This window comes from Talpa occidentalis, unplaced genomic scaffold (assembly GCF_014898055.3).
Source record: "Talpa occidentalis isolate TD23 unplaced genomic scaffold, MPIMG_talOcc4v2.1 talOcc4.7, whole genome shotgun sequence".
Taxonomy (NCBI): Eukaryota; Metazoa; Chordata; class Mammalia; order Eulipotyphla; family Talpidae; genus Talpa; species Talpa occidentalis.
The window spans coordinates 88,319,967-88,334,905 of NW_023605083.1; the positions used below are offsets into that span (position 1 = coordinate 88,319,967).

The window sequence follows — 14,939 nt, forward strand, 5'->3', positions numbered from 1 at the left end:
TCACCAGAGTCCTACAGGCATCAAGCGGCATGGCCTCCTTTAGCTGATCCGTCCCGCTGCCGCACCTCATTTTTCTTGATGATTCGGCATTCTCCATCTAAACCTCCTCAGCGGCTCCCCCTATCTATGAGGATCAAGGGCTATTCTTCAGTCTTTTGGCTATTCTTCAGTCTTTCTTTGGTTCATCTCCCCTTAGCCTCTATATATTTCTCACCAACTCTCCCAACGTGACATCTCTTCCTCTGCTCTTTGTGTTAGGGGAAAGGATGTCAACCCGTTTCATATTGGGGTTGCTCTATAACATTTGTAATTATCTTTTCAAACCTCAGCTCAGTCAGCACCTCTTGGGAGGCTTCTTTAACCAGTGATCCACCATTCTCATTTAGATGCATTTCCTTGAGGTTCCCACGGCACATTCACTTCTAAAATAATCATGTATCCGTGTTTGTTCTGTAACCAACACTTTCCTATCCGCTTCTTACACTGAACTGCAAACTCCTTGACTCGGCTTTGTACCCCCATAGCCATAGGACCAACGTGTGGTAGTTTCAGAGTTTGCCCTAATTTTGGAGATGAGGCCCAAAGAACTTACTAAGCTTACCAAGCAATAAGCTGAGCCCACAACTTAAGGTTTCTATCCTCATTCAGTGCCATTTCCACTCCCCCATGGTTCAAGGAGAAGGAGCAAACCTTAAGTTGAAATCTGGGTTCTGAGTTCCACATAGCACTGAGGCATGTGTCCCTGCTTAATAGAAGCAACCCTCACCTCCTGGCTAACAGGGCATTTGTGCTACAGTTCTGGTCTTTCTTCCTCATTCAACAAATAGTTACAAAGCACCTCCATGCCCCCTGGGGCAGGGGGTGGGAGAGTAAAGTAAGGCTTCTGACCTCAAGGAGGCGTAGTATGGCAAAGGAGGCCCTGATTAGAGTATCCGGAGGCCATTCTTGGTCTACGAATGCAGGGAAAGTCTAAGAGTCAGATTTAGGGATCTTTAGACCCTTCCAAAACTAAGGCACAGGAAGAAAGTGAGCACACTTCAGGCATCCCACCCACCTGAGCTGAGGCGAGACTCCTGAAGTCAAGCTACAGGGCACGTTCCAGCAGGCCGCTCAGTTCCTGGCTCAGTGAGAATTCATTTCCTTTTTGATACTCACTACTTGTTTTAGAGTAACTGTCTTCCTCATGTCCGGACAGTGGGTGAATCTTCAAAGGATTCAGCAGTGGTTACACTGTCATTTAATGGTCCAAAGGGCTCAGTCATGAGAAGACAGTGGTTACTGGAGAAGTGCTTCTCCTTCCTCTAGTAGAGGTGGCCCTGGGAAAAAAACATGGAGGAAGCCATAGAAAGTTCAGCTTGAATAGTGAAGAAAAGTAATGTGTTGGGCAAGTAGGTTGGGTGGGAAATTTTATCTGTTCTCATTAACCTTCATGCCTTTCTTGAGAGGGGCCCATTTTGTGGTCCAAAAAGGGGGCAAGAACAGCCACCACCTCAGCTTCTAATAGTGACCATGGCCATCACAGAAAGAGCTGAACTTTCTACGCCTGTTCTCTCTGCTATACTAATGAGCAGTGTTAAAGCAGAGGCTGGTTAGCTGTCCTCTGACAAGAGGAAGGAAATGGTAACATCTGCCTTTTTTTTTTTTTTAATAAACCTTATTTTTCTATTGCTAATTTTGGCAACTGAAACATCTGCGTTTTGAGATTCCAGTTTTCTATTAACACAGAGCTAAATGTCGAGTCCAGGGTCTACCATGACTGTGTAACAATGGGAATCATCATAGACCATCACCCCCATCCCTTGCTTGCTTAGCTCTAGGACAAGCTAGCAAGAACCCACAGACAGCTGGGGTGTCCAGAATTCTGCATTGCCCCTCAGTTGACAGTGACAACCCCAGGCTGACGCCCCACCCGAGAGCACTTCCTATTGCTGGGGCCCCTAGACATTGGTCCTGTCAGCACTCATGGGAGGGGCCTCTTCATGGCACACTGATGTGTACTTGTTTGAGGGGAAGAATATATACTGATCGTCTTCCTCAAGGTAACCCTGTAAGCTAGGGAGGACCATGGTCACTTCCACTCTATAGATACAGAAACTAAGGCACAGGAATTATGAAACTTGCCCAATACTGTCAGCTTTATCAGTGACCATAGAACTAAAATTCAGTGCTCTCCCCTGGTTGGGCAAAAATATGTGGAAGTTACTGTGTGCCTGATTTCTGTTTGCACTCACATATTATGACCAGTGTTCACCTCAAAGTTGGCAACTAGGACTACCTGGAATCATGTAGAAGCACTTAATAGTGCCTGTCCACTATGTGAGGAAAGCTACAAGAGGAGGAGATAAATCACATTAGCTGGTCTGAACTTGGGGTAAACAAAATTGGAAGACAAGTAAATAAAAGACTATATTAGTTTAAGAAAGTGTGAGGGCCCAAAAACATTAATCCAACAGGACACCTATACCCCTATGTTTTTTGCAGCTTTGTTTACAATAGCTGAGCTATGGAAACAACCCAAATGCCCAAAAATAGATGACGGGATCAAGAAGATATGGTACAGGTACACAATGGAATATTACTCAGCAATCAAAAAAGACAAACTCATGCCACTTGCAGCAACGTGGATAGAGCTGGAAGGGATCATGCTCAGTGAAATAAGCCAGAAAGAAAAAGAAAAATACCGGATGGTCTCACTTACAGGAGGAATGTAGAGGATCCAAATAAGGGATCAGGGGGAAAAAAGTAATTATAATAAAGTAAAAATCAAAATCACACGCAACTATGAACCAGAGATATTCTGCAGGTGGGGAGAAGGGAGTAGGATCAAAACAAGGGTGGGAAGAGCACAAGGGACTATGGCGACAGTTCACAGGTGAATGGGTGGTGGGAATTTCATGGGGACTATATCCAAGGTGAAAATGCATACACTGTACAAAAATGAAAAATGGCGTAAAAAATATATTTAAAAAAAAAGAAAGTGTGAGGTCCGTGGAAGCTAGCAGTTTTGTACAGGGGCTTTAGGAATCACTAGATTTTAATCTGCAAGGCCCTAGACCTTCCTTAGCATTCTCTGAAACCCAGTGCCAGTCCTCCCTTTAGATTCTGACCAGCAGAAAACTCACCAGGGGTGGATCCTCTGGGATTACATGTAGTTAGAGAGGGAATTTCCAGGCTGAGTGCTTCAGTGGTCAGGTGGGTGACAGTACAGCTGGACCACACAGCTGATCACGCCATGAGCTGAAGCCTGGGCCAAAAGCACAGTAAATCCAGGCAGCTGGTCATTATGCCTAAAATAGCTGCTTTTTGATTGCTACCAGCAATGTGTTTCTGAAGAGTGTTAGACATTCAAACATTCCTAGATGGTGGCTGTTAAAGAAATTTATTCACATGTCAGGAGTTTCTAAAATTTGTTTTTAATGCTTATTGGTAGTTCTGCATTAAAAGTAACTACAAATGTCTTATTAAAGTTTCCACTTTAAATGCACAATTTCACCTTTTTATTATAAGGAATTGTTACACAAAATGCAAATATCAATATTTGAAAAATACATTCCATTACACGGATTCCAAAGAAACGATGCTGATAAGCGCCATGGTCCTATTCAATGCCAGCACCCCACACTCAGCACCACCCCGAATGGCTTGGAAGCCAAAGTCATCAACCCAAACGTGTGCCTGCGGTCTCTACCCAGCTACTGCCATTCCCCCTCTTAGGTCATGGTAACAGCCAACTCCACACATCTGCCAAAAAAGGACAAGTCACTCAGTCGCGCAGTCTGCCAACTCAAGACTCCCGAGCTTCAGAAGACCAGTGTTGCCAATTGTAACAGGTTAATATATTATTATGCCACACAAAAAAGGAACTGTACAGTGATCTTCCAGAGAAAGTCTTTAAGGCATCTATGATAACTTCTGGGAATTTAATTGTTAGTTTACATCTTGTCAAAGAACCAGCTCTTCACTAAATTCCTTCCACAAAATAAGAATGTAGCTTCCATATCCCTTTAGAAAGTTGTTTTCCTTGTTTCCCATCCTGCAGGGTGGAGGGCAGCTCTGGTGCTTCAGATGACAAGGGGCTGGGCAGGCCAGCTCCCTACTCAGTTCTTCCAGGGCTTGTGCCCAAGGGGAGCACCCCCAGGTCCTGAAAGAAAGCTTGGCTCAGGAGTTCCTTCACAGTCTCAAACCGGAGGCTCCAGTGGGTCTGTCAGGGGAGCATTACATTTACTTGCTCACGCTACCATCCCCTGGGGAGTTAGTTTGCCTCTCGGGTCTAAGCATTCTACAGTTTAACAGTGCTTCTTCCCCCAATGAAAAGAAAAACCTAGATAGAGATCAAGGCTCTCTCCCACTCCAAGACTTTCCACCCACTCATGCCTACAGACAAGACGAGCACAATACCCTTGGATACCACAGGTGTGGGACGTGAGTCGGGAAGACTGAACCCACAGCACGCTGAGCTACATGCAGGGACCCATTCAGGGAGAAGAGTGAGGAGTCTGAATGGGGAGATCAGAAATGACTCAGGGCTCTGAGGTAGAGGACTAATGGTCACATGGACCATACTCCTGGAGAGAAAATGGCAGATGAGCTGAGCGATCGAATCCAGTCTCAACTAGTTGCTAATTTGGGGTTGACAGTGCACAGGCAACAAACTCCAAATGGTACACAAGTTCCAGGACATCATTCAGTGGAGACACCACCAAAAAGATAACTGAAAATAACAAAGTCCTAAGCGTAGGCACTTAAGTTTGTGGGAAATTCCTGTTTTAGAGGATCATAGTGATTTAGTTTTAGGTCTTCAATTTATATATAGCACATGGTTTGTAACTTCATCTTAAAAAAAAAGTGTTTAGAATACACTGAAGAGTAATAAATGTGGTGATGAGCAAGAGGCAGTTAAAAAGCTAATTCAGCATTAACAATGTTGACTGATGCAGCAAATGATATTTCAGTAAAGTTTATTCTTCCTGGTCTACTCATTCACAATTGGCAACTTTTTGAATGAATAAAATTAAAATTTTAATACTAATATTTGCGCTATGGATTAAAATGTAACAATAACAGCGAGGCAGTGCCACAGTCAATCTCACCAGCTTGGAGCGAGGACAAAGGGGACTGAGAGCCAGGGCAGTGGACAGGGAAACCCTGCCAGGGCAGCCGCCACTCTGAAATGTGCCGTGTGCAGCCCCGTGAGCATCAGCACGGGCAGCCAGGCTTCCTAAGACTCCGGAAAGGTGCTTTTTCTAGATTTACAAGAATAGACCGTGAAGTCAATGCAGAACTCAAAGTGTTCCCCCATTCCACGCTGATCAGTACCATAGCTCTCCCTGACTCTGGGAAGAAATAAAAGCTTGACTTGATGTACTTCAGACATGATTTTAAGTGCAATTAGAGGCAAGACTATTAGTGAAATTGGAATGGCAGGGCAGGGGCAGGGCAATCAGCCTCATCACTGATTGAATTCCCGTCCTCCGCTCTCTACCATGAATGTTAAAAGAGCAAGTATTCAAGTACCAACCAATCAATTCACAGCAGAAGCATCATTATCTTACTCTCCAACGAAAGAATTGAGCCGCCGCAACCTAAGCCCTACTTCCCTGTGGCCCTGTTCAGACAGGGCATGGAAAGTGACCACATGCCTCACATGGTCATATGTTTGCCAAGACTAGGTATTTTCCATAAAAATTCTAGATGAAATTTTTCACAGACTTTAGGTACAGGGGAACTCTTCTAATTAATGTTTTCTTTTAGACATTGTACCCAAGCTCATATTAACATAGAAAGCATATATATCTTATAAATCACAGAAATATTTAAAAAAAAAGAACTCTGGTTTATCAGCTCATTTTACACACATATTTAGGCAATATAATATATAAATCTACAGCAACATAGAGGACATACCACTATCCAAAAACAAACAACAAAACAGGCTGTTGCAAAAAAAGTATTTAGTCCCCTTTACATATACAGTCATACTTTATTAATGCAAAAACTGTAGTGGTTATTAAATGTCTGAGAAAATCATATGTATGATTGAGATTATTCTTCTCTGAGGGTAACACTACAACACTACTATTCATCTCAGAGGGGTTTTTTTGTTTGTTTGTTTTTTAAGTAGTGGTAGAAGTTTCTCTTTAAATGTGCATTTTAAAAACTGGCCAAACCTTCAAAAGAAAAGTTTAACACCTCAGGGTTAATATATGTACTAGCAGCGACTAAGGCCCAACAAGCTCTGGGGGCCTTATTCAGCACACAAGCCAGAGCCTTCCAAAATGGGGTCACACATACTTGGCGAGGGCCTTCGGCAGTTGGCTCTTGTGGGGCAGGGCAAGCTACGCAGAACTGGGGCCTGGGACCAACAGCACTCACAGTATTAACTAGAGAAGGTTTCAGCAAGGAGCGTTCACGTCAAGATGGAGCCTGCCAGTTTGATGTCGGAGATCCTCCTCCTCATTACCTGGCCTGTGTGACTTTCTTGCCCCAAATGACACTTTGCAGGAGTTTTTTTTTTTTTAAGACTAATTGTGAGCTGAGGTCCAGTCAAAGCTGATCATTAGAGTCACTGATGTATGAATGTGTGAGGGATTTTTAAATTGGAATAACCAATAATGCAGCTCTATAAAAAGTGCAGCACAATAAAAGTGCATTTCCTCCACCACTCTCTAGTGGCAGAGTGACAGAGGACGCCACAGACAGGACAAAGCAAGATGAGAGAATGAGACGGCTGCTCGAAGGTGTCAACTGCCAAACCGCACTCCTGACACCTGAGCAGCATAAATACTGGTAAAGCTTTCAGTTGTTAAGGCCACGATTTTCAGCTCTCATCTTTGAACCCTGTTTAGAAAGATTCCACCTTTTTTAAAGGGGTAGCTCACTAGAAATACAGCTTAGTTTTTCAAAAAAACAAACAAAAAAAAAAAAAACCACACCAAGAAAACAAAACTCCCAAAACCAAACTTCAGGGCAAGAGGATCCTATTCTCTCTATGAAAACGCTGTGTAGAGAAGCCCACAGCCACTTACCCTAGAGCAAAGGCAGCTCTCATCAAGCAGCCAGATGCCGGCTTCCTACCACTAGGCTCTGCCCAGTAAGTCAGCCCAGATGGAAGACTTCATGAATGTTCTGAGATGGACACTAAGCTACTGGAAGGGAAAATGGTTTCTGAAGTGTCCTTGTTATGTTACTAGCAGAATGGGCTCTAATTCTTATCACATTTACCACTTAGGCTAAATGGCCTGGTCCAATGCATGAGACAGCTAGTGAACTCGATCGCAGTCTGACACACCGACAATCATACAGAATCATTTGCAATGGGATCTATCACACCATGGTCCTTAATTCCAGTCGTTTGCTGCAGGAAGACGACTGCCAGCTCCTGCTCTGGGTGGGGTCAGGCTGGTGAGCAGAGCAGCTGCTGGGAGGTGACCTGGGAAGTGGCCTGGACCCTCCTGGGGGCTCACTAAGAGACCCCGCCCAGAGTCAGTACATCAAAGCAAATGTTGCAAACTCGCACAGGCTTGTTCAGATCAAACTTTATAATAGGAATCTCCTTGGTCGAGCATTTATGGCAAAGAAGACGTCCGCAGTGACGACTGTGGAGGCAAAGAAAGGAAATGTGAGAAGGGAACTGAAGAGCGGACGGCTTCCCAGCACGAGGACGCCCCTGCTGCTCTCAGCAGACAAGGCAGGCCCACCACTGGTGCCTGGGGTCAGCCTTCTGCCAGGCAAGTTATAGCAACTCTTGCACAATGTCAGTTCATGGACACAAAAGCCTAGCCAAAAATTCAGTTCACGTGCTGCTGGAGAAGGCTCTTTCTTTAAAGATAAAGAGCAGCTCAGCAACGCCGAAAGAACTGTCTCATTTTAATGGGAACAGCTCTGTTCTCCATGGACTTAGGTTAGAAGCACACTTCCTAGGAGGGCAGCAACTCAGCCAGCTTCCCCCCACCCTCCGTCAGTATCTCTCAGTACAACCATGGGATGTGCACAGTCCTGTCAGCGCATCACTACATTTGGTCAAGTTTTGCCAGAAGAAGAGAGTCCTGGCAAGTTCATGGCTTGTCACTGAAAAGGGAAAAAGCCCTGCCGTTAACAGAAGTCCCCTGACGCCTCTGGTAAGCGATGATGGGCTGGGCTTACCAATGATGTTTTCGAGTCGTGACTCCAAACTTGGCAGTGCACTCATAGCAGTTGGAGCCGTCACACCATGGAGGCTCCTTGGACAGCATGTCTGTAATGCAGGAGAGAGGAAACTAGTTCCTGTTAGAGAGTGACTGTGCCAGGCAAGACTCAGAGCTCAAAGGGAATAGAGAAACAGACAGGAAATAGAGCAACACAGCAGAGAGATATGAGGGGCGAAAGAACAATATTCTCTAACTGGGACGTGGAAAGATTTGGAGAACGCGCATTTGCCAGGAGACCGGGAGAGAAGAAAACGGAGTTCAGGTAGTGACGTGGCACAGCGTCTGGAGGGAAATATAAGCCGTTAGGATGGCTGGAGCAAAAGGCATGGGGAAGAGAGCAGAGACCAACAGCTATTTCTAGGAGCCAAATGGTAACAGGATCAAGGAAGGGACCAAGACAAGGAAAAGTGAGGAGGCAGAATCTGTAAGATTTGGTGAGCAAATAAAAGTAGGGCTGTAAGCGGAAAGCAGGGAAGGTGACTCCCAGGTTTCTGGAGGGCGTGACGGAGTCTATGGTGGGGCCTCCAGCAGAGACAGAAGACGAGGCGTTCAGTTTTGAGTCTGCAGAAGCTGTGGGGCATTTATGTTGGACGTTATCGGTGTAGTAACAGCAGCAACCACTAGCATTTATTCACTGAGTGCTGACGACATGCCAGGCACTGTTCTAAGTGTTCTGCACATGGCAGACTGAGCTCCCCAGAAAGGAGCAGCCCATGGATCACTCACTCCTGGCTAGCTTCTGCCTGCCAGCACTGTGATGGGCTCCTATTCTGAGCTCTTAAAAGTGCACAGCAAAGAGTAAACTAGATGTGATGCAAACACTGTGCTCTAGTGCTGGCTCTTCATGAAACCAGCTTTGTGACCTTGAGCAAGATCCCACAGCTTCTAAATATTCATTTTCTGATCTCATTTCTCTGCCCATACCTTCAGGCAAATAACCCTGTTTAGTCTATGCTGTAGGTGATGGCAGCACAATGCAGGCACCCAAGGCATTCTGACTCTTTCTGTAACCTCAACTGGGAGGAGTAGAGCCTTGCAAATACGAAGAGTGAAGGTCTCACCACAAGAGGAACACAGACAAGGAAGAGTCAGTGGGGGCTGAGGCGGAAGGCCACTGTGAAGGCTGCAGAGAATCTGAGTCAGCTGAAGGAAGAAATGTATGCAGATAAGCAGTCAGAGACCCTGGAAGAACGACCTACCTGTTGGCTGGTGACAGATTTCTAGCAGGAGCCCGGGGGAGAGAAATTTACAGGGGCACCAAAATGCAGCACTCTCAAAAGAGACTGCCAACATCCACCCTCCCCGCACCCCTTGGTCTCAAAGGCCCCTTATCACATTCACAGAAAAAGACCTAGATGATGCCTGGAAAACTCCCGGTTCTGATCTTGGAGCAAGACATCATGAGATTTAAAGATCACCAACACACCCAGATAATCAGTGCTTGCAACGAAAGAGCAGAAAATAGGTCACTCACCTAAGAGTCTAAACAGAAGTTGCTTGGTGGCAACCTGGTAGTTGAAAATGTTGACTCCTTGGTTATTATTCACCCCAAGGCGGGCCCCAGATCGGACAATGGCACGGCACAAGTTGGCATTCCCTTTCATGTATGCTAAGAGCAGCACTGGAAAAGAAAACCACAGGTAGGGCTATTTCACACCTGGCTCCAATATGGCACTGCCAAAGGGCTGGCAGAGGATAGCTGAGAGCAGGGCAGGTCCCTGGCTGGGCATTCGCTAGGGAAGTCCCCATTGACACACAGATCCTGCAGCTCTGATGAGACCTCCAGAGGATGTGCAGTGCCTTCCAGTCAAGGACCCTGGCTTCAGGCCAGGGGGCTGCAGAGTAGCTCCAGTTCCACAGAAGTATTCTTTTTTTTTTTTTTTTTTAAAGATTTATTTATTTATGCACACAAAAACTGGGTTATAGGCCAGAGTGTGTGGGGGTAAGAGGATTCACCAGAGACAAAAGTGGGGAACAGAACAGGCAGACTGACTGAAATACACTGCTGAGGGGAGCAGCGGGTGAGTCAGGAGAAGTCTGCTGCGCCAGGTGGGTCACCTCCCTGGCCGGGGATCGAACTTATGCTGCAGTGGCTGTGGGTAGTTCCATATTGCTATGTCCTAACCCCTTGCGCTACCAGGGAGGCCCCTCCACAGAAATACTCTTTACAAGAGAAGTGAAAAGGGATTAGATGCTAAAGGGGAAATACGCCACTGTTAGCTGCCTTCCTCTGACATTAAACCATTGAGCTTACCCCAAAGGACAAAGCTCTTTTCACACAATGTAACTAAATCTAAAGACCTATGAGTTGTGTACAGACTAAGGAAAAAAATCAGCATGGGGAGCATGCGTTCACCCCTTGGGGCCTCTCTCCTATGAAGGCACAGGCCTGGTGGGAAACCAGGCTTCAGCCAGGCCATTCTGCTGCCACTGTCCAGCAACCCAGGTTAACAGCGGCTCCCATTTGCTTATCTTCACCTTTAATTCTTTCATTCAATTCTCTGAATGACCCAGTAGATTGAGGGTTATTATTTCCATTACCAAATGAGGCAACAGGCATACAGAGGTTACAAAATTTAGGTAGGGTCACCCCACTAGATGGCAGAGCTAGTATTTGAAACTCAGTCTTTGTAACATGAAGCACCTGCTTGCCTAGCACCTGCTCCCAGGATTGGTGCTCAATGGCATACACTCTGGGTCCAGCAGCTCCCTCACTCCCAGCGGCTGACTGCTCTGAAGCTCAAGCTCATCACTGCCAGATTAAAAACATGTTCATGTGTTATGGCCAAGAACCAGTAACAGCATATGTGGTCCCACATTAAGGTTCAGGAAGCCCCCTGGGACTGCATTTCTACCAAAGGTCCAGGAGGCACAATCTAGCGTGGGATAAACAGGTGGGAATGTAACAGCAGCAACATGCAAAGTGTGCCCCGGGCTAGAAGAAAGAGATTTGGGTTTCATCTTGTTGAGTGTGTGTTTCCTTTTTAAACGACTGGCACACATACAGTTTACCTTACAAGGCTGTTGTAAGTATTCAACAAGTAAATGAATGCAAATGTGTATCATTAAAAAAAACCTATGAAAATTACCAAATGTATTAGTGATTGTGGATAGGAAGAATAACGCCACAAGAAAGGCTGATTTAGTAACATCTCAATAAGACATCAGCTCTTCTACCTGTATATCATTTGCCATTTTTTCAAATCATGTCAAGCATCTGTGAGATGGTTATATTTTCTCTCTCTTAAGATTTGGGAGTTGGACAGGGACCTGGCTAACCAGACAAGAGACTGATGAGGGCAATAAAAACAACTGAGCAGGTGTGTCTGGACCTGGGGATGGCCCTGGAGCACTAGACACATTTCAAATGTGGTTGTGCATAAGTCAGACACTTCAAATTCTAGCTCAGGCATCTATGACACATGCTCAGTGAGCCCCATCAACATGCACTGGGCTAACTACCTTAAATAATGACGTGTATCTGGGCTCTGGTTTTTCCAGGAAGCAAGGAGCACATTAAGACAAGAGAGACAATTTATTACAGACCTGTGTTTCCTTCTGCATCTGGTTTATCCAGAGGATACTCAGGCATGCACTCTAGGAAGAGCTCGAAGATGGCTGCTGCATTCTCTTTGCCATATTGTCCCAAAATGTGTAGTGGCGACTGACCTCTGAGAAAATAAACCAGGAAAGTTAGTTATGTATTTGCCACACTCATCATACATAAAAGAAATGAACATTTCTATGAGCAGTATAATCTAAAGGACACATATTAAGCCATAAAAGTCTTTCTAAAAAGTATTTTTCAAAAAGAAAAATGCCAGGGCACCAAAGACTGGTCTAGTGTCCTAGTGGCCAGTCTGCAATATGCATCTGGGGCTGATGTAAGGCACCAGTGACCACCAGCTCTGAGGGGCAGCCCTGGCCTCTGTCCTGGGCCAGACACTCACCTCAGATTAAAGGCTTCAGCATCCACAGTGCACTCTGTCAGGAGGACCCGGATGTTGTTGAGCCGCCCATGCATGACAGCAAGATGCAGAGCTGGGGAGTAAATCCTCTAATTGTATAAACCCAAAAGCACACACAGATTGTCCCACCCCTCCTTACCCTCTCAAATCTCCCTCTAAATGAGATTCAGTCAAAGCAGCCACTGACCACTCAGTCTCCACTCCCTTCCCCTACCAATAATCAATCATAAGTGGAACCTTATGTGCCTTTGCTGTCTACTCCTGCAGTTATCTGAAGATGAGATTTAATGATTTCTTAAGAAGCCACTTCAGGTTTCTAGGATTATCATTCAGAGCAGGAGGTTGTCCAGGGCTCAGTTCAGAGCATTTCCTGTCAGCTTGCTCCTATAGAAAAGCCAACCTCCTGAAGGGAAGCAGACCCCAGGGTACTACGAGCCTCACTTCTAGAATGGAGGAGTTGCTAATGGCACTCAGCACTGGAAACAGAGGAATGACTGAGGATTACCATTATTTCCATTCTCATCCACAGCAGCAAAGTCCACTCCATTCTCCAAGAGGACTGAGCAGATGGTGGGAAGGTCCTGCTGGGCAGCGAGATGAAGGGCAGTCTGACGATGCTTGGTTAATTCATTCACTTTGGCTCCTGCAAGAAGCTGTCAGGTGTTGATTACATGAGTAGCCTCTCTACCATGTACATCAAGGTCCCACTTAGGGGGCCAAGCCTGCCTGTCCTCTGGCAAAGCTGGAGGCATAAGAGTCTCACACACATTCCTAAAGAGGCATAAACCAGCAAAACCTATCCCAAAGGCATCCTGGCAATTACCGAAATGTCAAAAAACCATTCCTTGGAACACTGAATTCTCTTTAGCACATTAAGTCCTCACTTAGCAGTGTTGATGGGTTCTTGGAAACTGCAACTTCAAGTAAAAAGAAATATATTCAAAGCAGGTCCTCAAGTTACGTCTTTCAATATTGGCTGGGATTGTTTTTCTCATCAACATTATAGTGAAATGTTATTCAAGGGCACAGTGCACAGGCCTCACTGTACTAGATAAGGATGTCCACTTGTAACAGTAAAACCTGACTGCAAGAAGACTGTGAAAATTATCATACATAAAAAACAGAAGAGTTATTAAGATGAAAAAACAGCATGGCTGGATAAGAGGATTCACCAGAATGGGGAGCAGAACAGGTGGATCTACTGAGATACACTGCTGAGGGGAGCAGCTGGCGAGACCAGAGAGGTCTGCTGTGCCGTGTGGGTCAGCTCCCTGGCTGGGGATCAAACTCATGTTGTGCTGCAGTGGCTGCAGGTAGCTTCATAGTGCTGCCTCTTAACCCCTTGCGCCACCAGGGAAGCCTCTCTATTAGCTTTATACTCTTGTGTTTTTAAGTTTTTCTACAATAAGCATGTATAATTTTTACATTCTAGTTTTAAAATAAAGAAAATAACCAAGAATTATAGAATCAAAGGCAAGAAAGGACTTTCAAATAACATCCTGTCTCTTTAGTATTTGAGATTCATTCATCATCCACTTTCTGCAAAGTTCCAGAGACAGTTGCTAGTTGCTGTTAATAGAAAATAATTTATAGCCAGAACCCAATTTCTCTCTTCCATGGCCTGAGGCTACCCTGATTTCTCTATGTGTCCCAGGAAAAACCAGGCTCTGGTGTGCTCCTCTGCCTCTGACCCTGACTTCCAAGTCCCAGCCTCCTCAAGCCTCCAGGACTTCCGGGCACCCAGTCAAATCACTCATCGTTCCAGACAAGGCAGACTGCAGAGGGGTAACGATACTGTGTGAAGGACCATAGCTAACCCCACAGTGGGTTAATTGGGGGAAGGGGGAGAGGTTTGGGTAAAAGACATTGTTTTCAATGCAAACAGCTTTCAACATTAAGCTGCCCCAATTCACAGAGGAAAGACCACATGGCCACTGCTTGGAAGATGAGCTGTTTCCAGGAACCTGTGACCTGTTAGGTCACACTTAAGTAAGGCAGGGGACATGACCTTGGTGAAGAAGCCATGATCTTGAAACTTCTCTAGGTCTCAATTAGAGTGGGAGGCACACTGATGACTATGTGGCTCGATTCCCCAAAATTTCAAGGCCTACCTTGTCTCCCCTCATCCAGTGTGTGCCTGGTTTCCATCAGATCCACCTCCAAATTATTCCTCAGTTCCATCCCTCAGTGCCACTGCCTCCCCTCGGCCTCTTCACTGTGACCCTGTCCTCACTTAAGCCCCATGCTCCCAGGTAAATCTTCTTTTATATCCAACACATATCAAATCATAGATTTTTTTCCAAAAAGTACTTTTCAAAAAGCAAACATCCTGGGGCACCACAGGCTGGTCAGGTGCTCCAAGGGCCAGTTCAGTAGAGTGCACTGGGGGCTGATTGCAGACACCAGCAGCTGTCAGCTCTTAGGGTCAACCAGGTGACATGGAACCCTGGTCTTGGCTGTGGCCATGCACCCAGCTCGAGCACATACAATAGTTTCTCCACTGCTGAAAGTATAAGGTTGCTCACAGCTGTGGGTCTGAAATGCCATATTGTACAACCCGGTCTCTATCTGCCTCTCCAACTGCATCTTCTACTCTCTACTCAAATTTCAACCAAACTTTTCTACTTTTCACATACACTTTCCAGTCTCCACATCTTTGCTCAAATTTCTCCTCTGGCATTATGTTAGACTGGAAAAGGCAGGCCCCTGGCTACATTGCTGATTAGATAATCATCTTAGAGGGGAAAATTCTGGATTTAAATTTTTTCCTTTGTAAAATGTAAAT

General features: G+C 45.5%; 1 protein-coding gene across 2 annotated transcripts in view; it reads right to left on the minus strand.

Annotated features, from left to right (window-relative positions):
• Positions 1-1,704: 1,704 nt before the first annotated feature.
• ANKFY1 (ankyrin repeat and FYVE domain containing 1) overlaps positions 1,705-14,939 on the minus strand; it is a 72,046-nt gene continuing 58,811 nt past the window's right edge. Inside the window, exons 17-22 of one of the 2 annotated variants that reach the window (XM_037495151.2) lie at positions 12,660-12,807; positions 12,137-12,227; positions 11,733-11,857; positions 9,661-9,807; positions 8,143-8,233; positions 1,705-7,595 (exon numbers count right to left, since the gene is read on the minus strand). In XM_037495151.2, coding sequence (XP_037351048.1) covers positions 7,463-7,595; positions 8,143-8,233; positions 9,661-9,807; positions 11,733-11,857; positions 12,137-12,227; positions 12,660-12,807 — 735 coding nt within the window. In that variant the 3' untranslated portion in view covers positions 1,705-7,462. The remainder of the gene's footprint in view (positions 7,596-8,142; positions 8,234-9,660; positions 9,808-11,732; positions 11,858-12,136; positions 12,228-12,659; positions 12,808-14,939) is intronic. The other variant, XM_037495150.2, reaches the window with a different exon arrangement.